At 44.5% G+C, this 22,642-nt stretch overlaps 11 protein-coding genes and 1 long non-coding RNA gene across 14 annotated transcripts; 6 read left to right on the forward strand and 6 right to left on the reverse strand.

Moving 5' to 3' along the window:
• Positions 1–291: 291 nt before the first annotated feature.
• On the forward strand, positions 292–905 carry LOC4802381 (uncharacterized). The gene is made up of 2 exons (XM_001359273.4): positions 292–478; positions 546–905. The coding sequence occupies exons 1-2, from the start codon at positions 439–441 to the stop codon at positions 836–838; spliced, it is 333 nt and encodes a 110-aa protein (XP_001359310.2). The 5' UTR covers positions 292–438; the 3' UTR covers positions 839–905.
• Positions 906–961: 56 nt separating this feature from the next.
• eIF1A (eukaryotic translation initiation factor 1A) lies at positions 962–8,775 on the reverse strand. 2 transcript variants are annotated; one of them, XM_015182282.2, is made up of 3 exons: positions 8,693–8,775; positions 8,318–8,629; positions 962–2,191 (listed from the first exon to the last, which is right to left on the reverse strand). In XM_015182282.2, exons 2-3 carry the CDS (start codon positions 8,519–8,521, stop codon positions 1,949–1,951), a joined length of 447 nt encoding a protein of 148 aa, XP_015037768.1. In that variant the 5' UTR covers positions 8,522–8,629; positions 8,693–8,775; the 3' UTR covers positions 962–1,948. The 2 variants fall into 2 exon arrangements, with proteins under 2 accessions (XP_015037768.1, XP_015037769.1); XM_015182283.2 differs by having other exon boundaries at positions 8,318–8,624; positions 8,693–8,772.
• On the forward strand, positions 4,415–5,984 carry LOC4802383 (transmembrane protease serine 9). Its single transcript, XM_001359275.4, has one exon. It carries the CDS (start codon positions 4,699–4,701, stop codon positions 5,707–5,709), a length of 1,011 nt encoding a protein of 336 aa, XP_001359312.1. The 5' UTR covers positions 4,415–4,698; the 3' UTR covers positions 5,710–5,984.
• Positions 8,776–9,193: 418 nt separating the features above from the next.
• LOC4802384 (nurim homolog) lies at positions 9,194–10,199 on the forward strand. Its single transcript, XM_001359276.4, has 2 exons — positions 9,194–9,604; positions 9,679–10,199. The coding sequence occupies exons 1-2, from the start codon at positions 9,278–9,280 to the stop codon at positions 10,111–10,113; spliced, it is 762 nt and encodes a 253-aa protein (XP_001359313.2). The 5' UTR covers positions 9,194–9,277; the 3' UTR covers positions 10,114–10,199.
• On the reverse strand, positions 10,124–11,277 carry LOC6897581 (nudC domain-containing protein 3). The gene is made up of 3 exons (XM_002137690.4): positions 11,086–11,277; positions 10,521–11,026; positions 10,124–10,465 (listed from the first exon to the last, which is right to left on the reverse strand). Exons 1-3 carry the CDS (start codon positions 11,184–11,186, stop codon positions 10,179–10,181), a joined length of 894 nt encoding a protein of 297 aa, XP_002137726.2. The 5' UTR covers positions 11,187–11,277; the 3' UTR covers positions 10,124–10,178.
• Positions 11,278–11,316: 39 nt separating this feature from the next.
• On the forward strand, positions 11,317–11,805 carry LOC4802386 (uncharacterized). The gene is made up of 2 exons (XM_001359277.4): positions 11,317–11,550; positions 11,615–11,805. The coding sequence occupies exons 1-2, from the start codon at positions 11,376–11,378 to the stop codon at positions 11,746–11,748; spliced, it is 309 nt and encodes a 102-aa protein (XP_001359314.1). The 5' UTR covers positions 11,317–11,375; the 3' UTR covers positions 11,749–11,805.
• On the reverse strand, positions 11,729–12,801 carry LOC4802387 (RNA transcription, translation and transport factor protein). Its single transcript, XM_001359278.3, has 3 exons — positions 12,649–12,801; positions 12,258–12,587; positions 11,729–12,199 (listed from the first exon to the last, which is right to left on the reverse strand). Exons 1-3 carry the CDS (start codon positions 12,707–12,709, stop codon positions 11,844–11,846), a joined length of 747 nt encoding a protein of 248 aa, XP_001359315.2. The 5' UTR covers positions 12,710–12,801; the 3' UTR covers positions 11,729–11,843.
• A 27-nt stretch (positions 12,802–12,828) lies between these two features.
• On the forward strand, positions 12,829–13,818 carry LOC4802388 (RRP15-like protein). Its single transcript, XM_001359279.5, has one exon. The coding sequence runs from the start codon at positions 12,929–12,931 to the stop codon at positions 13,766–13,768; it is 840 nt and encodes a 279-aa protein (XP_001359316.2). The 5' UTR covers positions 12,829–12,928; the 3' UTR covers positions 13,769–13,818.
• LOC6897582 (V-type proton ATPase 21 kDa proteolipid subunit-like) lies at positions 13,765–14,580 on the reverse strand. Its single transcript, XM_002137691.4, has one exon. The coding sequence runs from the start codon at positions 14,446–14,448 to the stop codon at positions 13,825–13,827; it is 624 nt and encodes a 207-aa protein (XP_002137727.1). The 5' UTR covers positions 14,449–14,580; the 3' UTR covers positions 13,765–13,824.
• A 98-nt stretch (positions 14,581–14,678) lies between these two features.
• RpS5b (Ribosomal protein S5b) lies at positions 14,679–15,647 on the reverse strand. Its single transcript, XM_001359281.5, has 2 exons — positions 15,010–15,647; positions 14,679–14,942 (listed from the first exon to the last, which is right to left on the reverse strand). The coding sequence occupies exons 1-2, from the start codon at positions 15,544–15,546 to the stop codon at positions 14,775–14,777; spliced, it is 705 nt and encodes a 234-aa protein (XP_001359318.3). The 5' UTR covers positions 15,547–15,647; the 3' UTR covers positions 14,679–14,774.
• A 704-nt stretch (positions 15,648–16,351) lies between these two features.
• On the reverse strand, positions 16,352–17,847 carry LOC4802391 (Vacuolar H[+] ATPase PPA1 subunit 1). Of its 2 annotated transcripts, none has more exons than XM_015182284.2 (3): positions 17,744–17,847; positions 17,010–17,687; positions 16,352–16,949 (listed from the first exon to the last, which is right to left on the reverse strand). In XM_015182284.2, the coding sequence occupies exon 2, from the start codon at positions 17,663–17,665 to the stop codon at positions 17,027–17,029; it is 639 nt and encodes a 212-aa protein (XP_015037770.1). In that variant the 5' UTR covers positions 17,666–17,687; positions 17,744–17,847; the 3' UTR covers positions 16,352–16,949; positions 17,010–17,026. The 2 variants fall into 2 exon arrangements, with proteins under 2 accessions (XP_015037770.1, XP_001359317.1); XM_001359280.4 differs by having other exon boundaries at positions 17,010–17,683; positions 17,744–17,839.
• On the forward strand, positions 17,532–17,925 carry LOC26532176 (uncharacterized). Its single transcript, XR_001451818.2, has 2 exons — positions 17,532–17,672; positions 17,735–17,925. It is a non-coding gene; the product is annotated as an uncharacterized lncRNA (long non-coding RNA).
• Positions 17,926–22,642: the final 4,717 nt, after the last annotated feature.

The raw sequence follows: 22,642 nt of genomic DNA on the forward strand, positions 1-22,642 counted from the left end.
ACTTCTCAACCGGAGTATGTGCATTTGTATACCCTATTTCCTTAATTTGATATGAAGATACTGTTTTCCAAGCTGTTTTAAAACGTAATTAGTAAAGAAATTTTCTCAAATTGGTATGTTTTAAGTTTAGTTTCTTGTATATTTCTCGATCCCGATACCTATTCTTGGTCTCTGTAAGAAGACAATTTGCCGAAAATGGAGCTTGAGATGACAAACATTTTATCAACTCTATAAAATCCATTTCCCCAGGGTATGCAAAATACGGTAAACAGATAGCGTTTACTTTTTTTAACGATCTGGCAAGACTACCAGATGTCCGTTATGCGCAGGCGCTGCTCGTTATATTTTATATACCACCCCATACCGAAATAAAATATTCATTTCAGCTAGCTCCTGCTGCGTTTTCTGCTCAATTAATAGTTTATCAAACAACAAACAATGTCTGCCTACTCAAGTGCTTCCACTACCCAGGCCACTGGTAATAGATATGCATCCAATTCATTTGAATTTTCAGTGAAAAACTAACGATTAATCGCACGTCACAGGAACAGGAGCATCGGACTTGGACACAGAATCGGTGGAGGTGCTGCGGGAGCGCCTGAGCACCATGAAGCGTCTGATGGCAGAACGCACGGCCCAGCAGCAGAACAATCCTGCATCCACAGAGGAAATTTTCTCCACCAAGCGTCACCGATCCGCGGGCATTATCGACGGAAACTTCCTCAGCATCGCCTTTGGCGGTGCTCTGCTGGTGATTATCACGGTTTCAGTTTACGCCTTCTACAATCTGTACCATGCCATACTCAAGAAGTTCCCCTCCCACCACGAGGAGCTGTAAGCTGCAAGGCTTTCCATGTATTACAATTATGCATTTAATAATAAAAATACGTAGTTTGAATTGAAGTGAAACCGGCGAGCAGAAGAAACCACTTGGTGGGGGATGATTATTTGCTGTTTAGCATTCGGGTTAATCAACGCCATTTATTGGAGTTCAACTCAGTACAAAAAATCAATGTTCTTTAGTTTTTACACGTTCGTTAGGCTCGAATTAAATTACAACTAAATAGGGAAATAGGGAAGGAGCTGGACCGAATGCATCGACAGCAAAAACAAAAGGGGCGTTGGGAATATATGATATATATAGCTATGAAGACCATCAAAAATAACACAAAAGTATCAAGTATCCAGTATAGAGATAGAGTTAAAACAAGACGAGAAGGAACACTTTTTGGGAGGGGCAAAACCTCGATGGTTGGTTGATTTAATTTGATTTGGCTTACTCGCTAGCTACAATGGAAACTTATGCCTTCCGCTTTCTCATTTACACACATAAATGTTAGCTAAACTCCTATTCTATTATTTATGATTTATGAATTTGCTTTATTCTGCGTTTTATTTTTTTTCTAGATTTTTGTGAATAATAACTAGTATACGTTTTGTTATGGGTTTTCTTTGCTTTTTTTAATTGCATAAAGATTTAGTGTTCTGTTCTTTGCTTCACTGTGTGGCATGGTTTGCTGCTCAGTGCAACAGTTCTACTAATTGTATTACATAGTTGTTTGTCGTGTCGTTTGCGACGCGGCATTAGATTAAACAATTTGAATTTGGAACCTAGTCGAAAAGTTTGTAGAAAGACATTGAAGTTGTTGAAAAACTGTGGGCTATTATCTGTAATTGTTGTGGCTGTAGTTGTCGCTCTTTGCCAGTGGTCGTGTCGCCGCTCTGTGGATGTTTTGAAGCCTGCTGTGTGTCTGGCTGGGTATGTGGTTGCGGGGGTTTGGTTTTCTTTGCTTTTTACAATTTGTTTAATTCCCTACTCTTTGACTGACTTTGCACCGCCGGACGTTCCTGCCGCACTCGAACTCGCACTCGCACTCGAACCCGTCCCTCCCCCTCCTGATGATGCTGCTGCTCCACCGGATAACATCTTCCTTTGTTTTCTTGTTAATCAGATGTTGTCAACGGAATCAGCATCGTCCTCTGAGCTGATCTCGTCGCCGAACTCGATGTCCTCGTCGAAGCCATCCTCCACGAATGTGACTGTCTCGTTGATGCGCACCGATTCGGGGAACTCGCCGTATGTCTTCAGATTCCTAGCCTCGTCGGGCGTGTACTTAAGGATGACATCGGCCTTCGAGTCCTGATAGTCACGCAATCCGACCAATATGATATCGCCCTGATTGATCCACACCTGCAAAAGAAAGCACAACAATGTTATCATCATTCAATTGGGAAAAGCCACACAGTACACGTCTCTTTCTCCTTGTCTTTCCCTGCCCTTTTTCTGTTATGAGTAATTCTTGCGGCAAAAAGAGCAAACACAATTTGCAGTCTTGTATTCTGTGTAATAGATAAAAGATAACTGATCTTTGGGGCAGGCCCCGTGCCTGGCCAACAATTCTGGGTATTTCACAAACGTGCGCAACCGCAACCACCACCTTGGGATTGGGGTGCCAACAAGAAGGTTCCATTTTTGGTCAGTTCCGGGCACATCATTTCAGGGGCTCTCCACTCAGTTTGCTCACGTGAGGGCTTTGGAATAATTAACTTTTCACGGATCGCAATCAGTTGGAAGTACTTGAAATATCATCACAATACACATTGATAATAGCCAGCAAAGCGAGTGGAATAGCAAAAGGAATGTAGATTAGAGCTAGAGAACAAGTCCGAACGCGTCGCGAGTCACATATCAGTGATAATGTGCAAGCCAAAAATTGGTTAAACCAGGTCTTAGTTCCAGGAAATAATGCGCGTTTAGCTGTACATACAACTGATGCGATAAGGCAAGGCTGTATCGAGATACCTTTCAACCGCAACCGAGGAATAACAATGCTCTTGAGCAAACATTTGCCTAATCAGATGCCAGATTTCAGGTTCCAGGAGGAGCAGCGTGACAACAGATTGAGATTTCCTCACACTCGTGACGTCAGCGGAAACATTGGCAGATTATGTGGAGCAGCGCTGATACGCTACGATACGAAACGATATGGTATGATATGAATGCAGTAAAGAAGAGAGAAACCCCCAGCCTGGTAGTTGTTTTATTTGTTTTATTACTCAACCCAGAGAGAGAGTCAACGACCTAGGGCAAGCTGCACTTGAATTCCATTCGATTAATGATTCAAAGCCCATTCATAAATTCACTTCCTCCGACTCTACTTCCTGTCGTTTGTACTAGGGGCAATATAAATTCCAATCCTCCGCCGATTTCAGATGACACATATATCCACAAATATAGTAGTGCTTGACCAGCCACGTCGGTCGATAAGACCCGATAACGCGGTTCGGCTTAAAAATTCATTAACAAAAATCAGAGAACCCGAAGAAGCACAAACACAGGCACGTTATTCCCACATTACGACTTCGCTGAAAATAAAACCTCGCTGGGGCCCCTGAACTTTGGAACATTTATCATACGGCCCAAATAAGGCGATGGCGTCGCCCTCTCCCTCTCTCTATAATAGATTCCCTGCCAAACACGATAGATAGATCATGCGCAGGCAAACCATCCAGGCAGAGATACAAGAATTGTGACTAAATCGAATCGAAATTGGCTATTACCATTACCCCAGGGCAGACGAGATAAGCGAACCCCTGGGGCAGGCAGGCGGCACACTCCATGCCAGCGGGAAGCCCCCGATCGCACAACCACTGATTGCGAACACCTCCGAGCATGGGCCTGAAGGAGCACCCTGGGAGTGCGGGTGAGTAAGTTTTTGTGCTCGTCAGAGGTTTGGTATTTGAGGCAGCAGGTCTCTTGGAACACTATATATAGCCACAGACATCACTGAACCGAACAGATTCTTATCGCCTCGCAATGTCATCAATAATGGCAGACAGCAGTTTGTGCTGGTTTGCTCTGGTTTTGCCCCAAAGTAGAAGTACTTCTGCAATAGGAGAAAGTATTAGAAATGCTTTGCATTTGCTTCTGGTTTTACCTGCAGCACTCCAGGGCGGGGGGATTGATTCATTGGATTTTTATAAACTGAATCACAGAAAGTACTCCTCGTGAATGATTTATTTCTTTCGCTGTAATACAAACCCAATGCCGATGCCGATGCGTCATAAACATTCCTCAGCATGGGGTTCATGGCACCCGCTATTTAACGTGAGAGGCGGTGCTTTCTTCCCACGATAGTTAACAGTTATCTTCGAAATTATATAACAAAAGGCAGGTGTAGATTATGTTTGATCAAAAAGAGGGATCTGCCTCCCTACATTCGTATAGGGACAGGGGTAGGGCAGTCGTCCCTGTGGGCCCAAAACCCGAATGGCACTCGCCGAATTTCGGCCTTATCTCGACTCGTCATTGATTAGATTTGGCATTCGGTATACGACCGAACCTCTCTCTTTGTGCGATAAGAAGACACCCAATGAAAGGGGAGACTCTCTCTGGAGGGCCCCCTATAAATACAGCCCCCATTCCGGCGGACCCTGCAAATTTAAAATCGCAATCAAGCAAGCAACAGCCAGCCCGGAGAAACCGCTGAGAAACAAAAACGTGTGTTCCATGAACGATACAAACGGAATACGAGTGAAGTGTTACCACAAATACGCCAGAGGCAGAGCCAAGGCGAAAGCAAAAGAAAAATCAAATCGAGACGCGTTTCGCGTGTCCCGCAAGACCCATCAAGTGTCAAAATTCCGACCTACTACTCGACGAATACGTGCGGCGCGTGCTACCAGAGCGAGGACATTATGCTCTTATCCTACCGATGCATATACTCGGTGCTGCTGACGACCATAGCCAGCATTATGGTCGTGCTCAGCAGCAGTGCCTCCCAGAGTTCCCTGCTGCCCACCGTCCGCAAGTGCGGAGGTGCCAACAGCGCCATGGGATCCTCGGCCCACACAATGGCCATGAATCTGGCGGCCTACGGGCTGCTCGAGAATCGGATTAGCACACTGGAAGCACCGCGACAGACGCACTGGAGCAAGAAGTTCCTGGCCAAGCGCGAGGCAACGCCCCACACGGCGCCCTACGTGGTCAGCATACAGATGATGACCCCCGACCAGGGCCTGGTACACTACTGTGCCGGCACTGTGATCAACGAGCACTGGATCCTGACGGCCGCCCACTGCCTCAACTCGCCGCAGACCGTCGAGAACTCGGTGATTGTGGCAGGCAGCCACGACATCCACGACCACCGCGGCGAGGCGGCCAACATCCAGATGCGCCACATCGACTACTACGTCCGCCACGAGCTCTACCTTGGCGGCGTCAATCCCTACGACATCGCGCTCATCTACATCAAGAGGCCCCTGGTCTTCGACGAGTACGTCCAGCCGGCCATGCTCCCCGAGCAGGATGCTCATCCCGAGGGCTATGGCACTCTGTACGGCTGGGGCAACGTCTCGATGACCGCCGTGCCCAACTATCCGCACAAGCTGCAGGAGGCCAACATGCCCATTCTGGACATGGAGCTGTGCGAACAGATTCTCGCCCGCTCCGGCCTCCAGCTGCACGAGACGAACCTCTGCACGGGCCCCCTCACCGGCGGCGTTAGCATCTGCACCGCCGACTCTGGCGGTCCGCTCATCCAGCAGTGCTGCGAGGACTCCTTCGAGCAGGGCAACATCGTCATCGGCATCGTATCGTGGGGCAAGATGCCCTGCGGCCAGAAGAACGCGCCCTCCGTCTTCGTGAGGGTTTCGGCCTTCACCGACTGGATCCATCAGATCATCAGCTCGGCCACGCATATCATGTAAAAGGCCACTGCCAGGGAGAGAGACGACTATGGAAGCCCACCAAAGAGCTCGAATGTGAAAATATCGAAAAAAGAAAATATACCCAAACAAAAAACACACAAAAAATCATCAAAACCCAAAGAAAAAATGAAATTCTCTAGACAATCTCATTAGGATTAAGAATTAAGAATCAACAAAGAATATATACTGCCCCGATCCTTCCAATATAAGTTATAGTCTTAAGCAAAGAGAGAACATGATTAAAATTTTTGAATATCATTTGAAAGAACCAACAACTACTGTCTTTAATTGTGAAATAAGCTGCGGGAGATAAGATTCGCTCTATATTCCGTCGTTCCTGTTGCCGGGCGGGGAGCCCGTTTAATTGGGGGAGGGAAACGGACGGACGGACTGGCTGGCTGGTTGGCTGGCGCCCATCCACACGCATTAGTCATGCCCAAAGCCAGTGCCATAGCCCGCGTCTGGCCAAAAGCAAAGGGCATACAATGTACGACATGGAAGGCGTGTCCACGTCGTGCCGAGCCGATTAGGATCCAGATTACGTGGATCAGCTGACTGCCGGTTGATTGACAGAGAGATTTTGGTAGCTGACTGTCGTCTGTGCAGAATATGGCTCGGAGTTAACGTCCAGACATCTGAGGGAAAACTCGTTGACCTTTGATTCTCGATTGGCTGCACTTTGAGCCGCACCGCCCCCCAAAAGTAATTCCTAATTTCCAGGAACAGTGCGATCAGATGACCCAGATAGGGAGGGTGAAACCCCACCACCACTGGATGGATTTCCAATTTTGATGTGTTCCACCCACATCATATGATATCGTCTTTTTTGGGGTAAAAAGATAATGAATAATGGATAAAATATGCGCCAAATAGTTAAATGAAGATGTGCCTCTGTCAGTAGGCTCCTGAAGCAATTGTGGTCCCGTGCAATCACTTGTCTAGGCCACACAGAGAGGCCCTCTAAACGCACTCAAAGACTGCCGCTCCGCTATAAATCCACCTGTGCAATCGACCATAAATTCCTTAGGGAAACTACTTGAGAGATTAGAGTTCAAGTAAATGATATTCGGTCCCACATTCAAGGGGGAGTGCATCCCCCAGACGGCCTTGTGTAAGCGATTCATTCCGCGTGTGGGTGTGCCTCAAAGGGTGGTATTACAAATCCATTTACAGGGATTTAGAAACTCGCATTTCTGAACAAACTGCGAAAAACTGCGTCGTAGCTGGCGGCGAAACATATGCCACACGATTTTCTTTCAATTACTTTGGCTTTAATTATTTTGAGTTGTAGATTAGATAAATGTGGCGGGATGCCATAGGCGCCCCCACGCTGACCAATCAGGACAAGCTAATTAAGTGCCAAGTCAGGATGTTGATGGAGAATTTGGCCTCAAAACACGTGCTTTTGCGTCTTTGAATTTCGTGAGAACTGAAATGGCAGTTTCTGTTTTTGTGTTTTCGCCGGGGAAAGATTGATTTGCATTTCCATTTTGGTTTGCTTTCCATATCAATCAATTAGTCGGGGACATGTCTCCTCCCAGTTTCCCCCCCCTTCTTAGACTGTGTTTTGTTTTTCGGTTTCGTCGCTCTATATGTTTATTGCACCTTGTCTGATATGTCCCCATTGATTGGCGACTTGTTCTGGGACTTGTGGGTACTTTTCAACTGACATCTACGACGGAAGAGGTAGTGACGTACTAACTCCATGAATCTTGACGTATCCGCTGATTCGAAATCTTATTTATGATGACGGCTCTCTGTCGGGTGAAGCACCATTCAAGATTTGACGTGCGCTCACACTGCTTTTCATAGGAATATGTAGATCTAATCGGGTTATGGACAATCCCGTTCCCAAGGCTATGTAAAGGCCAAGGCAGGTAGTATCTTGGGCTTGTACGGCAGCTGTATTTGGTAGTCCTGGTAATTCCAGCCCATATTCTGCTTTGAGACGGCTGTACAAGAAACTTCGATGAAGTGCAGAAAAATTGCAACAAAAGAGGACTATCCACAGGGGGTACAGGCGGAAAATACCCTAGATGGTCTATGGCTTTATGATACTCGTCTGCAGTTTAATCTTTATTTGATGCTGCGATTAAGGACTGCTGCTGTATCTCAAAACGAAGGTTTGGGACCCTTGGGATGATTAAGAAATGCCGGCATGGGGGGCGCCGTCAAAGAGAAAACTGCTTAGGGGCACGCACACCGCTCCTCTTAATACATGAACATAATTAATCAATGGCTGCCCCGCCGACCCATACGTTGCCTTTGTTAATCTTAGACAAGGACAACAAACGCAGTGCATTACACTCCCTCCCACACAATGTGGGCTCCATTGTACTTCGAGCCCCCTCCCACAATAGAGCCACCAAAATGGTCATCAAATATTTATAATAAACACATTTGCCACCTATACACATAAGTACATATGTATTGCGAATATAATGCACAGCAACAATAACTAAGTATATAGCCTATATTGGCTTTGGCAATCAATGCCAAATGCTAAATAACGTGCACTTTTAAGAGAGCGCGCATACACACACACTCACGGCCAAAAGAAAGAGTAAGCGAAACAGACAAAGAGAGCACTTTCAAACGTTGTACTCACCTTCTTGCGAAGTTTCCCCCGAATGTGACACAGGCGTTTGACGCCATCAAAGCACATTGCCTCCAACCGACCATTGCCCAGCATTTTGGTCACCTGTGCGTACTCCTGTTGATCCTCCTTGAAGATCAGCTCGCGCTTCTCGAATTCGTTCTCGTTCTTACCACGACGACGATTTTTGCCACCTTTTCCTTTATTCTTGGGCATTTTGCTGCTGCTTTACTGAGTATCTGCTACTGTCTGGGGTGTTGCTGCTTATGGCGCTGCCTTGGCGACACAAATGACAATATTCTACTGTGTATCACTTTTACTAGACTTGGAAAGTATCAAATAACAATTTAAAGTCGATATTGACGAAAGATTCGAGGATAAACTTACAAATTTTGCCAAATAAATGTGACACGCTGAGCACGCGGATTTATCGGTCTGTCCCTTGGAAATATTCCGAAATATACCGAAATATACGGTCTCATTCTTAAAATATACCGATAAAAAAATGAGCTTAGCACACTAAACCCCCCTCTATTTGAACAGCTCAACGACTTGAGGTAAATGGCGGAAAATATTACTGATTGTAAGTTCTTCTTATAGAGATTTGAACTTAAACTAAAACTCCTCTGAACTTAAAAAAACCACGATATCTTTTCGAAAATTAAAAATCTGCGTAATAATAGATTGATTTAATAGATTGATAAAATAGACCATTATATACCGATATACAGAGGATGTGTTCCCCAGCTACAACGTCAGCCGGTAAATGAACAAAGTTAAAGGAGAATTTTCATTCTTTATTAATTTCCATTTAAACTTGTTAAATATTTTTTCTTTAAAAATATTTGCTTGAAAAATCCGATAGTATCGATGTTTTTGAAAACCATCGATGCCTTGCCTGCGATATCATCAGCACTCACATAAACATTTATTTTGCATTTAATAAATAGTATTTTGTTGTTTTCTGTATCAATGGCTACTTTTGCCAAGGTTATGCTGCTCCTGAGCTCGGTGGCCACTTTCGGGTATACCTTTTTCGTGGTTGGCAAGCTGATGCTGTTTCTATCAACACCTCGATCCATTTCGAAGGCACACACCTGGATTTTCAATTTACTGGACAACAAGTCAAGGCTGGAAACCGCCTATGGACCCATTGTATTTGACACACTCTACCTGATAGGATTCATCTTCCAGCACAGCTTCCTTAAGTCAGCTCTGGTGAAGAATTTGTGGAGGAAATTGGGCTTGGCAGCAGCCGAGCGAACTATTTATAGCCTGACGTCATCGATTTGTTTACATGTTAGTATTGCTACAGCAACAGCCATGGAAATAGAACAGTCAATGCTAATTTCACAGATTTCATTCCATTGCAGTATCTTCTGAAGAACTGGCTGCCTGCCCAGTCGATTGTCTTGTGGCAAGTTGATGTGGACGAGAGTGCCCCACTCTGGTGGACTTTTGTGGTCACCCATGGCCTTGGCTGGGCTGTCATCTTTGGCGGTAGCCTTATAATGGATCTGCCAGAGCTGCTGGGCGTCAAGCAGGTCTACTATGACTTAAAAGAGTACGGCGAGCCCGTAGCTTACAAGTCGAGCGAGCTCCGTAATCTGTACTCCCATGTGCGCCATCCGTCGTTTGTGGGCCTCTCCGTCATTCTGTTTGCCACGAATGTGATGAGCGTAGACCGTCTGCTCCTGGCCTCGCTGCTTACCGTTTACATGTACGTGGCCTGGTCCACGGATGACAAGGATGTGGCCTACCAGAAGCAACAATTGCGGAACAAGAAGCACGAGCTGAAGGCTCAGTAAAGCACAACTCTTCTCATTTAGCTTTAGTTATAATTTAACCCGAAATACGTTGTATACATTAAACACTAACTCATCCTGACAATAGACGGGTCAAATGGTTGTCCTTTAAATGGCGAACCATCAGCGTCCCAGGCGGCCCGTAACCGTTCCATGGTTTTGTGCTGTTCCGGATTGGAAGCCTGCAGTTGGCTTTGCTGCTTATCCGCCTCCATTTGTTGCACCCGGAGCTTCTCTATGGTCGCCTGAGTGTCGTCGGGAAGATCGTCAATATAGCGCTCGCAGTCAATTTTCTTTGTATCGATTTCGGCGTCGCCCTCGAAGAGTCGGTCCCACCACAGCTCCCTGGCCTTGTCTAGTGGAAGGGATTGGTATTATTTGAACCATTCAAGGATTCGTGGAGTACTTACCACAACTGATGTGCAGCATGTTATGGTCAATGGTCCACAACGCTTCGTTATGCCTAATCCGCTGGCTAAGATTTCCCTCTAGAATCACGTGCTCTGGCTTTTGCTTGCTGCTCACCTTAAGGTGGCCACCTTTGATGTCTATATTCAGGTTTTTGGATATTTTTAGTTCTTCGGGCAGTTTCACTTGGACTTCCACATCCTTTAACGTCTGAGACCAGCAGTGGCTTGCAAAGACAGCTCCATTCTTGTAGTCAATGGGGAAAAATACAGCCTCTGCTGAATCAGCCTTGTGTTGTGGGATTTTTGCCTCACTTTCCACGATTACTTCCTCAACAGCAGGAGGAAGATATGTACCATTGCCTCCAATTTCACTCTCGACGTTCATTGATTGAAGAATGCAGTCCGGGTCGTAGCGCTGCATTGCTCCGTAAAGAATTTGATCGCGCATTCCCTTGGGAAATCCAATCCTGTCAGCCTCATCCTTTTTCGTGTGGTAAAAGTCGGTGCTAGAGTAATCGCAGCAGGGAGGTTAAATTTATCAAGTTTCAGGTCTAAATCTGTGTACTTGCGACGCAGAAATCCAAAGATGGAGTCCAGGAATCCGACGATGGTCTTTCGACCTTGCAGAATCTCCATAAGCATGGCATCACTTCGCTGAAATTCCATTTTTGTCAGCCGTTCAAATAAGTAAACTAATTCCCAGCCAATTTAAACTTCACACCTGCTTGAACCATTCGCACGTAAACGTGGATGTACACACGATAGCTATCGATGTATCGAAAAGGAATGTAGAAAAGGATGTAGGAAAAGTTTGCCTTGGATGATCAATTCAACAATTTTCTAGAAACAAACGAAATGATTGGAAGACTGTCGTTTTGGAACAAAGACAATACCAGCAGTGAGGTGGACTGCTTGGGCTGCCGCCTGGTTAGCGGTTTCGGGCTGATCGGCATTGGAGTCTTTCTGTTGGCCCAGGCAAAGCGGCGCAGCAAGCCTCTCGAGAACTACACAATGAAAGGGTTGGCAGCCGGTGCGTACTCCATTTCTACTTGGCATTTCAATTTTTATTGGTTATATGTATGTATCTTCATTAGCTGTTGGAGCTCTGGGCGTGGCTCGGTTGGGAAATGCAGGATTCCTGAAGCCAGCCGCCAAGGAGAAACCGGAGGAGGGGACGATGCCCACAAAGACTATACCAAAGGATCATGGATTTTTTTCTCGACGCTAGACAGGCGGTTGTAATTGCTAGCTGACTCATTAAATTTACAATTAGTTATGTACTGTTCATGATTGGCTATTGAATTTGATCGTTGGGAACTGCGTTCAGAATCCCACTTTTCCCAGCTTGGTGTCAGTCTTTGGATTGGCAGTTAGATTTTGAACCGACACGATCGTCTCGTTGATGTGCGTCTGTAGCTGACGCAGGCTCTGGATCTGCAAGAGGCGCAGTATGCGCATGGGAAGGTCAAGGGCGGGATCGTTGGCGGAGACCACATCGTTGCCCTTGTCAAAGGGAAAGGGTGTCATAGTGATGGGCTGGCGTCCCCTGGCAGCAGGCGAAAGGCGTTCGTGTACCACCCGGGCTACGGCTTCCAGCTGCAGCAAATGATTGGGATGATGAGGCACATTCAGTTGGCCAGCCAGAGTGCGCACTCCAGCAATAAATTCTTTGTCATCCACTATTTGGGAAATAAATGAATGCGTTACAGAGTCGCTTTTCTAAGTGAAACCTTTTACCATTCATTTTTCCTTCAAAAATAACCTGCACTTTTTGTTGATGTGGTTGGCTGCCGTTGATCTTCGGCAGCGGTTGCTTGCTGTTGATCGACTCATACTGCGCTGGATCGTCCAGAAACTCCAGACGTATGGCATGACCCAAAATCCAGGCGAGCTGTTCGTTTTGTGTTCCCAGGCTAGGCATATTCAGGTCTGCACAGTACTTCAGGTAGCCATCCTCCCACATCTGGGCATTGTCTACGTTGCGCAGAATTTCGCGATCTTCTATTGCATATAGTCTTATCTTTTGGTCCTCCAGCCAAAGGATTGTGCTCGCAAAGTCCTTGCGATCTGGATATGTGGTGAAATTACCTTATTAATAACCTCTCAAAATCCTCTAATCAGTACTTACTGCTTAGCGCCAGATCACTGGGTGTGGGATACCCCAAGGCCTCTAGTTTCTTCTTCAGCATTTTCTAGTTATAATTGTTTTTAATAGAAAATTTCAGTTTTTCGGTCGGCCGGCTCTCTTCTTCTTTTTTGTCGCTTTTGAGGGATGGTAATATCGCAGCTGATTGTATTTGATGTGGATAGCTATCGATTATCATCATACAAATTTTACCACCACTAGCAACGTGAGGAGCACGCGTATTTTGTTTTTAAAATTTGTTTCTGTTTTCTGACCGAATAAAATGGCTCTTCTCACTGCGAAGCGCCCGAAAAAAGAGGCTGCGCCGGCCACAGACAGTTCCAACAACGAATCTGACTCTGAAGACAGTCAGAATGTTGACGGCGACACAGGGGCCAACGCCGGCTGGGCAGATTGCATTGGAAAGGTACTGAAGAGCAAGTCAGTGGGACCCACCGTGCTGTCCCGGGCCAAGAAGAATCCAGCGGTCGTTCGTTCCAAGACCAGCGAAGCGGCAAAGAAGCCAGGATTTGACTTTGAAGTCGTTGGGGGCGATGTCAAAGAGGAGGACGATGATGATGAGGAGGATGGTGACGCTGACAAATCCGCATTGGATGCCACTCTGACCAAGACAGAGCGAAGAAATGTTCCCCTGCAGCTGAGAGTGAAGCCCAGCTACCAGGACTTAGAGAGGGAAAGAACACTACGCAAGGTGGCCACTCGAGGCGTGGTTCAGTTCTTCAACGCAGTGCGCATTCAGCAGAAGGATCTCGAACAACAGCTGGCAGATGCAGGGCCACTGGACAGTCGTCAGGATGCAGTGCTCAATAATATTAACAAGAGAAAGTTCCTGGACGTGTTAATGAGCGGCAAGCGGGCCAAGTCCACGGCCATAGACAATGCCGTGAAGAAGGAGGAGCAAGAGACAGATGATGATGACGAAGATGACACAGCAGAGGCGTCTTCAACTGGAAAAAAGAAGTCTGAGTGGAATGTACTGCGAGAGGACTTTATGACCAACAAGAAAATCAAGCACTGGGACGAGGAAGATGATGAGGGCAGCGATCAGGGGGCCAATAACGATGAGGCGGACGATAGCGACGACGATGATGAGGAAGATTAGTGTTTAATTACTTTAATAGGCCTTAATAAATAGTAGTTTTTGATTTGTAATCGGGTTTAAATCATATCCGCCTTGGATGTCAAGTATATGCCCACAATCAGTCCAAAGAGACCGATGGCCGAGCCAAATATCTCCACAATTAGAACCTTGACGAAGAGCGACGCATTGGCCGAGTCGGCTAGGGCTGCTCCAGAGCCCACAATGCCAACAGCCACGCCGCAAGAGATGTTGACCAGTCCGACAGCCAGCCCGGCCCCAAAAACAGCGAATCCCGTGAACATATTTCTGGCCATTTGGCCCTTGTCGCTCAGCATCTTTGCCAGGCGATAGTTGTTTATACTCCCGGACAAAACTATGGCCATGATCAGCCCGTAGATGGCCACTGCCTCGCAGAATATAATCGAGATGAGGTTCTTGGTCTTGATGCGGGGCGAGCGGACCCCGCCCCCGACGATGCTGGTCCCCGTAGTATAGATTCCAACGGCGGCTCCCACCACGGATAACGACACCGACAGTCCAATGCCCAGGCCAGCCCACAGGTAGGGACTGCTGGTGTACAGAAACCAGCCAAATCCCAAACGCTCGCCGGTGTTTGTCATCACATGGCTGAGAATGAGAGCCGCCACTGCCACGGTGGATACGGTAGCTATCAGCAAAATTAATCGGGTACGAAAAGTCATTTTTACAGTTGATATTCCAGACGATAGCACTCGCTCCAATGAATAGAAGTTGATCTCTACATTGAATGACTGATAAAGAAAAGTGGGGGCTGACCAGCACCTTGCGCGCCATCTAAGCTCGCAAACAAACGTTAAATTTTTTAAAAATTTGCATCTCCAATTCTATGTTGCCTGCAGCGAGAAAGGGACGGCTGTATACACAATGTGCGTTAGAGTGAAACACCTATATGGTTTCGAAAATACAACACTGTATTTACAGTTACATTTGTGGAATGTGCGCATACATAGCGCATATGTATGTCTGTATTAACAATGAAATGGGCAATTTAACGATTCGATTTGGCCACACGCTCCAGCTCATCCTTCTTCTTGATTGCATACGAGTTGGACGATCCCTTGGCGGCATTGATCAGCTCATCGGCCAGGCACTCGGCCACGGTTTTGATGTTGCGGAAAGCCGCCTCACGTGCCCCAGTGCAAATCAACCAAATAGCCTGCAAAGCAGATGGTAGGAATAATGATGCCATCACTTTAAGCCGTATTTTGCCATATATTGCTTACCTGATTGACGCGACGCAATGGCGAGACATCCACAGCCTGACGGCGCACAGTTCCAGCGCGTCCAATGCGTGTAGAGTCCTCACGTGGCCCAGAGTTGACAATCGCATTAACAGTCACTTGCAATGGATTTTCCGAAGTCAGCAAGTGAATGATCTCAAATGCGTGCTTTACGATGCGACAAGCCAGAAGTTTCTTGCCGTTACTGCGACCCTTCATCATCAGCCCGCAGGTAAGGCGCTCCACAATTGGGCATTGAGCTTTGCGGAAGCGTTTGGCCGCATAGCGTCCCGCCGAGTGCGGCAAGTAGCGAGCGAACTTCTCCTTCACGGCAATGTAGTCTTGCAACGAAATATCACCAATGGATATGTCATCGCAGGCCCAGCGGCCGAAAAGCTTGATTTCAGGCCACTCATTGGCTTGCTGATAGGCTACGTCAGCCACTCCTTCTTCCTCCCATATTTCGTCAATGGCAGTTTCTATAGGCACCACAGCCGCCTCTGACACCACCACAGTAGATTCGACATCGGTTTCAGACATTTTAAAGCAAACAAATTGCAAATTACGATTATTCTCTGCACTGCGTGCGGCTCCGCTCACGTTTCAAGAAAAGAAAGAGGCTTGAAAAGGAAGAGATGTTAAGATGGCGGACGCTTTTCGAAAATGGCGGCAAAGGCAAAGAAGAGATAGCGATATATCAATATATCGATACATATTGTAGGTGATATTTGTTTGGAATGCATTATTGTTGCTTCATTCCATACACCGTTAGTGTATTTGTTAGTATAACTGCATCCTATCCAGCAGAGAGAAAAGAGTGAAATCAACTACGAAGATCAGTAAAAAAGACCAGGAAAAACAGTCGATGGTGCTATCGATACATGGAATTGGAATGCCGCCCTGATTTTAGTGTTATAAATTGAACAACAAATGAGCGGCAAATTTAAATTCCAAATATTGAAACAAGAAAAGTTTAAAGTTGAATGGAGTCATCTTAATAGAGCTCAGAAACTAGCTGAACTATTCGCACATATATAAGCAAAGATTGCCATAACTATGGTATGACTTCCTCCAAAGTCAGTGACTTTCCACATTAAAATTTTAGGTAACCAAACACAGCTGTTCCAATTACAACTGAGCGATTAATCAGATTGTACCGATAGACGAAAGATCTGCGTAAGGAGAGTGACCTTAGGTAATCCCAATATGATACTTCACATATGCACCTAGATATAGCTGATATACATATGTATGTATGTGCTATGGTTATAACAAGTTTGCGCGTGCTTTTGATAAGCCCCCGCCTCGCAGTCATTCATTCACATAGATTGATAAACAAAACGTATAGATTTTATTACTTGTTTAATATGGAATACTTGCTATGTATAATAATAATAATGCGACTGTTGTGTATCTTCCTTTGCTTCTGCCATTGGGAGCAGCATAAAATATACATGTTCATCGTTTTGTAGTAGTTAATATAATACATTCTCATTTAGAAATACAAGAGCCAGTAGAAACAAAAACATAACAAACTTCTTAGAATCATAAATATACACACACATGCACACACAATACAATTGTCTTTCGATCGGCAAAAGAATAATTATTACATAAACAAATCTTTGTCATTTTTACACCATGCACACTCAGCAATCAATTGAAATTGGATGCTGATAATTGCGCGAGTAGGCGTGGCGTAAAAATAAACATCTAAGTTATCAAAAAACTATCAACTTAATAAGTAACTAAAGTCCCAGTTTAAAGCAGCGGTAGGGATTCCTCGAGCAAACTGTAACTGCATATAACGCAAGCTTTTTGTTGTAATTTCCAGAAAAAAAAACCTGGCCCCCACTGATGTTGCTGTGCGAGGCCCTCGTGTTAAGGGGGGAATGACTTGATGGCTGATTATTGTTCTCTTCTTGCCGATGAGTAAGTGAAGTCTGCAAACGAAAAACGGCATTTAAAAGAGGCTGAAATGCATTGATCCGATGCACACTTACTCTGAAGACTGGCAGTCTTACTCCTTGTCACCCATCTTCGACTTGGACGTCATGTAAATGCCCACAATCAGGCCAAACAGACCAATGGCCGAGCCGAAAATCTCCACAATCAGGATCTTGACGAACAGGGCCGCATTGGCGGCGTCCGAAAGAGCAGCACCTGAGCCGACAATACCAACAGCAATGCCGCAGAACAAGTTGACCAGGCCGACGGCGAGACCAGCACCGAAGATCAAGTAGCCCGAGAACCAGTTGTTGTTCATGATGGCGACATTGTTCAGAGCCGTCTCCATTTGGAACTGCTCCAACTGGCCGGAGAGCACAATGGCAGTGATCAGGCCGTAGATCGCGACGGCCTCGCAGAAGATGACGGAAATCAAATTCTTGGTCTTGATGCGGGGAGCCTTAACACCGCCGCCAACAATGCTGGTGCCCGTCGTATGGATGCCAAGGGCGGCGCCTACCACAGACAGCGACACGGCAAGTCCAATGCCGAGGCAGGCCCACATGTAGGGATTCGACGAGGTGAGGAACCAGCCAACGCTCACCCGCTCGCCCTTGCCCGTCATAACAAAGTACAGGATGAGGATGGTGGCTGCGGCCGTGAAGAGCCCCAGGAAAGTCGATGTCACCACTGTGCGTATTTGGGCCGCCATTTTGCAGGTTTTTCTTGTCTAGCTGAGATTAAACACGTTGCAGGGTCTTCAATTTTCCATCATTCGCAGGACACTCACCAAATTGAAGGCGTAATTCTATTTTCTCGGCGACAGGTGACTTCGTGCGAAAAAAAATCACAATCACATGACGTTTCTCTATTCACATGATATCAGTGTGGCCGTCGAGTTTTTCGATAAAATATACGGTCTGACCGTTAGAAATATACCGGAATGTACAAAATATACCGTAATATACTGACCAATTCGAGTTCATATTCCTCGATTTTGATATTCCGACGAATATTACCAGCTATATAGAACATTTAGCCATGCCATCATAATTTTAGCCCATTGATGAATCAATTTTCTACACAATTGGTTAGTTTTTAGTCCTTGCGTTTATTGGATTTCTATATAACATTGAAAATTAAATTAATATTAAATGTCTGCGATGTTTGGTGGAGAACTATTGATTGCACTGTCGATGTTTTTCGAAAAACTATCGACAGCAGTGTGACTGCGGACTTATCGTTAAAATATACCGTCCCACAGAAATATTTAAAAATATACCGTCACATTTTAAAAATATACCGTAAATATACTGACGAATTCAAGTTATATTTTACATATTCCTCGTTTTCTTTCTTCCGTTGAATATAACTATCTATATGGAACATTTAGCCATGCCCACTCAATTTTGTACGCTTGATGAATCAATTCTATACATGATTGGCCTATTCGAAGTACTTGCATTTATTGGATTTCTATATAAAATTGAAAATAAAATTAATAATTGACAAAAATACCATTTAGCACTAAAAAACACCACATGGGAGCGCGGCGAAAACCAGTTTTTACAGTATGACCCTCAGAACAGCACCGAAATATACGGTCTCATTTGAAAAATATACCGAGTGGTGCGCGCCAAATCGAACTTTTTTGAATGTGAGCGACAAGGATTTAAATGTTGTCAACCGGGCGTTTATCTATGCCCACATAATTTAATACGATTAATGAATCAATTTTCTACTTAACTGGCCAGTTTTTAGTCCTTGCTTTTATTGTATTTTGACTAAAACAAGGTTTAAACAAAATAGGTCAACAAAAAAAAGAGTCGCAATGTTGCTGGTATTTGAAGACATGATGCATGTACAGGCCCTTGTATACCCTATTTCGTTAATTTAATATGAAGATTCCGTTTTTCAAACCATTTTTAAAACGTAATTAATAAAGATATTTTCTCAGGTTGATATGCTTTAGACGAGTTCCGATTCCGAACTCATTCTTGGTGTTCATAAGGAGACAATAAACTGCAAAATATCGTTGTGATAGCTTTAAAACAGAGACTAAATAGTTTTTGCTTTCATTGGAGACTGGGATGACAAACATTTTCTCAAGTCAATAATATCCATTTCCCAGGGTATGAAGATGTTGTTGTCCACAATCACATGACTTGTTCGGGGGGCTTGGTAACTCTATGAGAAGCTTTCAACGGAATTCAACAGATGGCGCCTAAGAAGTGAGCGGGGAAAATTCAAAATTCAAACATAATTTCATTTCATGGAGTGCTCAAAGAAAATTTGCTGCGGCTTAAGAGATTTACCTTCTTATACTAGTAGTAAAATTTTACTGATGCATTTCTTATTTACGCTCATTAAACTTCCCATATAAATGCTACATCTCATATTTACTTCCATTTGCATATCTGCTGCCTTCTGCTTTTTGCGGTTCACTGAGCGCCGCTCAAGGAATTACATCAAGTCTTGGCTTCTGCCAGTGCGTACGCATGTAAAAAATACCCCGAAGGTAGCGACATTTCCAGCTCATTGAATTGGTCAGATCAAGCTCGCCATGAGAGAGGTGTCCTGGCCCAGCCTCCTCCATTGCGAGGGTGGTGTGAATGTGCACGTTTAACAACAACCACGTGACGGCAGTGTAATCTAAAGCCACATCATCATTAAATATTTACACTACATTATAATTTCTGTTCTTTTCTTACGCGGCGCGTGCCTCTGAGTGGGGCAGAAAAGACCGAATGAAGAAGGAGTCAGCGTGTCGGCAGGACAGGCGGGACAGGCGACACAACCGCAGCATTCAATTAAACGTAATGTGTTGTTTGTTGTCGTATGAAGGACAGGTTCTTGGGCCTATGCCCCCGACTTTCCCTGCACACTCGTACACCTTGATAATAAATGTAAACTTTTCACTTGAAAAATTCACGACGCGCATAAAGAACGAAATAAAATAGGATGCCTAACGAAAATATAGAATTGTTTGGGCTTCGGGTCTTGGGGTTTGGGTCAGTGCTCAAGTCAAATATCACAAGAGAAATCCATTAACTTTTGTCTCTTTTTTTTTGGTTTACCTGTTACTTCTAGAGTATATTGGGTGTATTCTATTCGTGTAAATGGAAAAAGGCAGCATTTTCTAGAAGAAATATATGACAATATATTTTAGTATAGTGATATATGTATATTGATATTATTTACCAATCCGGTGAACATTTTCACATTTATTATATCTAGACAGAGGTAAGATAAATAAGTCCTATATGTTGTGGTTAGCAACAAGAAATAAATCCTGACAAGAGATATCTCATAGTCGGAATGTTGACTGTATTGTACTTTCTTTGGTACTTTTTTTTGCCTTCTCCTTGAGTAACTTTCGTGTGCGGCGCTTTATCTTTAGGGTCGCTGCTAGAAAGATAGATACGAAGAGAGAAAGAGAGGACAAAAATCCAACCTGTGTTAAAGTAATTTGCCAAGTTTAAGGCCGCACCGCCACCGCCACCGCCTGCACTCTTTATTGCCGCTTGACTGCGGCTTGAGGAAAAAAAAGGAGAAAAAAGAGCAACAACAATGAGCATGCGGCATATGCATAGGCGCACCTTTTGTTAACTTGCCACCACTTGGGGCAACCAACAAGAAAAACAACAGCAGCAGCAGCGGCAGCGGCAGCGGCAACGGCAACAACAAGTGGAGCTCTCTAGTAACTGAGTTTAGTTTTCTATAGACTTTCCGCTGCTTTCCGGTGAAATGTTGCATTTCAAGAATGCCCCAGACATGAGTACAGCACACAACAATGCACAGTGCAACAGTGCAGCAGCGTGGCATCAACTGAAGCAGAAGCAATGGAGCCTCTGAAGGAGCCACTGGCCCTGGGCCCAACGAACTTGAAGGGAATGCAGAACGTCAGTCATTCAGACAAAGAGAAGAGGGCTCAGAGGCTAATTTGAAGAGTCATTCAAGAAATTAAATCTACTTATATGTTGATTGTTCACAAGGACTTATATAGCTTTCCTTACAGACATGTTGATAGAAACACTCTAATTAAATCGAATCAACACTTGGATTTAAATAAAAATGTATTAAAAAGAATTTTTACTACGGTTTAGCCGTAAGAGGTAAAAAAAAAAATAAATATTCCTCTCAGCCGAAAGTGCTGATTGGCGCCATGGACAACGAATGTCCCTATTTTCATTTATAGCAATCTATCATAACCATCTATAAAAAACTTTAAAACAAATGTTAAATTTAAGTTTAGGAAATATATGAAAATATTTAATATAAATATTAATTAAATTAAAATCAAATATTTTTATATTTTTGATGAAATGTAAGTGAAAAGCTTTGTTTTTATAATTTCCACATTCTTAAATCGAAGTGTAACTATTCGATTCGCAGTGTTTTTCTCTGGGTGTAATGAAAATAAAAGATGGAAAATCACCATAGCGCGTAATCCATCCGCTTTCCATTTCCGCGTGTCAGCCCCCAACAAAACATGATTCCTTTAAGCTGTCGTTTTCCAAATGTTCTGCCTCTAACCCATTAAATGGGCGTTGGGTGCAACACCCTCCGAAACTGCAATAAGCTCCAGTCTTGGGCCTTCAGAAACGAGTATTCGCCAGAGAGCAAACATTTTGCCAGCCACTGGTCAAGCACAAAATCCAATCCCAAGCTCTGCTTCGAGATACGATGTAGAACACAGCAAAAGTGGACGGATGGGCACTGGATGGGTTTCAGTGTGAGTAGAACACAAAAGGCTGTTGAGAATTGATTTCCTGTTTAGACATTTAGGCCGATTTGGTAACCGTTGGGTAAAGTTCAAAGGAAGGCCAGAATGGCCAGGTGTACAAGTGGACAGAGCAGTATGGCCTTGCTGCAGCAGATCAAACGGCCAACTTGGACTTTGAGTCCCTGGGCTTATGGATAAGGATGACTGGCCGCCTACAGTTGAGGTTAAGTACGTCCACAGCTAGGGCTTTTCACAGAGAGATGCCTCATGTCCCGTGCCACAGTCCTCGACATAATCTTATTTATTTGTTTGGATTTTGAGGTAAGCCTGAAACCTGAACCCGCTACCAAAATGAAATGTTTTTCTACATATTTTGTTGTTGTTTCCATTTCCATTTCCGTTTCCGTGTCCGTTTTTTATTTTAATTTATTTTATTTCGGTCAGTCTTTAACTGCTTGTGTGAACAATATCAATTGGTTTTATTCACCCTAAGTGGCCATCTGGCATTAATTTAATGTAATGTTATATAATGTTCAATCCGTAAGTTATGCAAATGAAATGGCTTTTCAATAAAATTTAACAGCTCTGACTGATTTTTTGCTTCGTCTTTTTTCCACCAAGCCATTTTGTTGTTGCTGTTTTCGCACGTGGCAAGTGCGGTGAGCTAATGAAATGCAGTTCATTGTACACATCGGTATCGGATATGCAGGCATTTATCGATGGATGGCCTGCCTGGATGGCAGAGGGATATTTAATAAAGTGGATCGAACATATGCTCGAAATGTGAGTATTCCGACCCCGAATACCACATTCGTGGAGGATAATTGTGTAAACAATGAATTAAACAAGTGCAGACTGTGGAGTGGCATCAATGACATCAAATGATTATGCCATAGACATCTCCTCTTTAAGATGAGTGACACTTTAAATTTTTTAATGGAAAATCTTAAAATATTAAAAACA

Source organism: Drosophila pseudoobscura, chromosome 2, assembly GCF_009870125.1.
Source record: "Drosophila pseudoobscura strain MV-25-SWS-2005 chromosome 2, UCI_Dpse_MV25, whole genome shotgun sequence".
NCBI classification, from domain to species: Eukaryota; Metazoa; Arthropoda; class Insecta; order Diptera; family Drosophilidae; genus Drosophila; species Drosophila pseudoobscura.

Bases quoted from the DNA above. Each gene is read 5' to 3' on its own strand.
- LOC4802381 (XM_001359273.4), top strand. From the start codon at position 439: ATGTCTGCCTACTCAAGTGCTTCCACTACCCAGGCCACTG. The intron at 479-545 runs GTAATAGATATG...CGCACGTCACAG, and splicing joins TTCCACTACCCAGGCCACTG to GAACAGGAGCATCGGACTTG.
- LOC4802388 (XM_001359279.5), top strand. From the start codon at position 12,929: ATGGCTCTTCTCACTGCGAAGCGCCCGAAAAAAGAGGCTGCGCCGGCC.
- LOC6897582 (XM_002137691.4), bottom strand. From the start codon at position 14,448: ATGACTTTTCGTACCCGATTAATTTTGCTGATAGCTACCGTATCCACC.
- LOC4802384 (XM_001359276.4), top strand. From the start codon at position 9,278: ATGGCTACTTTTGCCAAGGTTATGCTGCTCCTGAGCTCGGTGGCCACT. The intron at 9,605-9,678 runs GTTAGTATTGCT...ATTCCATTGCAG, and splicing joins CGTCATCGATTTGTTTACAT to TATCTTCTGAAGAACTGGCT.
- LOC4802387 (XM_001359278.3), bottom strand. From the start codon at position 12,709: ATGCTGAAGAAGAAACTAGAGGCCTTGGGGTATCCCACACCCAGTGAT. The intron at 12,588-12,648 runs GTAAGTACTGAT...CCACATATCCAG, and splicing joins CAGTGATCTGGCGCTAAGCA to ATCGCAAGGACTTTGCGAGC. The intron at 12,200-12,257 runs GTAAAAGGTTTC...TTTCCCAAATAG, and splicing joins TTTTGAAGGAAAAATGAATG to TGGATGACAAAGAATTTATT.
- LOC4802383 (XM_001359275.4), top strand. From the start codon at position 4,699: ATGCTCTTATCCTACCGATGCATATACTCGGTGCTGCTGACGACCATA.
- LOC4802386 (XM_001359277.4), top strand. From the start codon at position 11,376: ATGATTGGAAGACTGTCGTTTTGGAACAAAGACAATACCAGCAGTGAG. The intron at 11,551-11,614 runs GTGCGTACTCCA...TATCTTCATTAG, and splicing joins AATGAAAGGGTTGGCAGCCG to CTGTTGGAGCTCTGGGCGTG.
- LOC6897581 (XM_002137690.4), bottom strand. From the start codon at position 11,186: ATGGAATTTCAGCGAAGTGATGCCATGCTTATGGAGATTCTGCAAGGT. The intron at 11,027-11,085 runs GTACACAGATTT...CGATTACTCTAG, and splicing joins TTTGGATTTCTGCGTCGCAA to CACCGACTTTTACCACACGA. The intron at 10,466-10,520 runs GTAAGTACTCCA...CCCTTCCACTAG, and splicing joins CATGCTGCACATCAGTTGTG to ACAAGGCCAGGGAGCTGTGG.
- LOC4802391 (XM_015182284.2), bottom strand. From the start codon at position 17,665: ATGGCGGCCCAAATACGCACAGTGGTGACATCGACTTTCCTGGGGCTC.
- eIF1A (XM_015182282.2), bottom strand. From the start codon at position 8,521: ATGCCCAAGAATAAAGGAAAAGGTGGCAAAAATCGTCGTCGTGGTAAG. The intron at 2,192-8,317 runs GTGAGTACAACG...TTTCTTTTGCAG, and splicing joins GGGGGAAACTTCGCAAGAAG to GTGTGGATCAATCAGGGCGA.
- RpS5b (XM_001359281.5), bottom strand. From the start codon at position 15,546: ATGTCTGAAACCGATGTCGAATCTACTGTGGTGGTGTCAGAGGCGGCT. The intron at 14,943-15,009 runs GTAAGCAATATA...TCTGCTTTGCAG, and splicing joins CATTGCGTCGCGTCAATCAG to GCTATTTGGTTGATTTGCAC.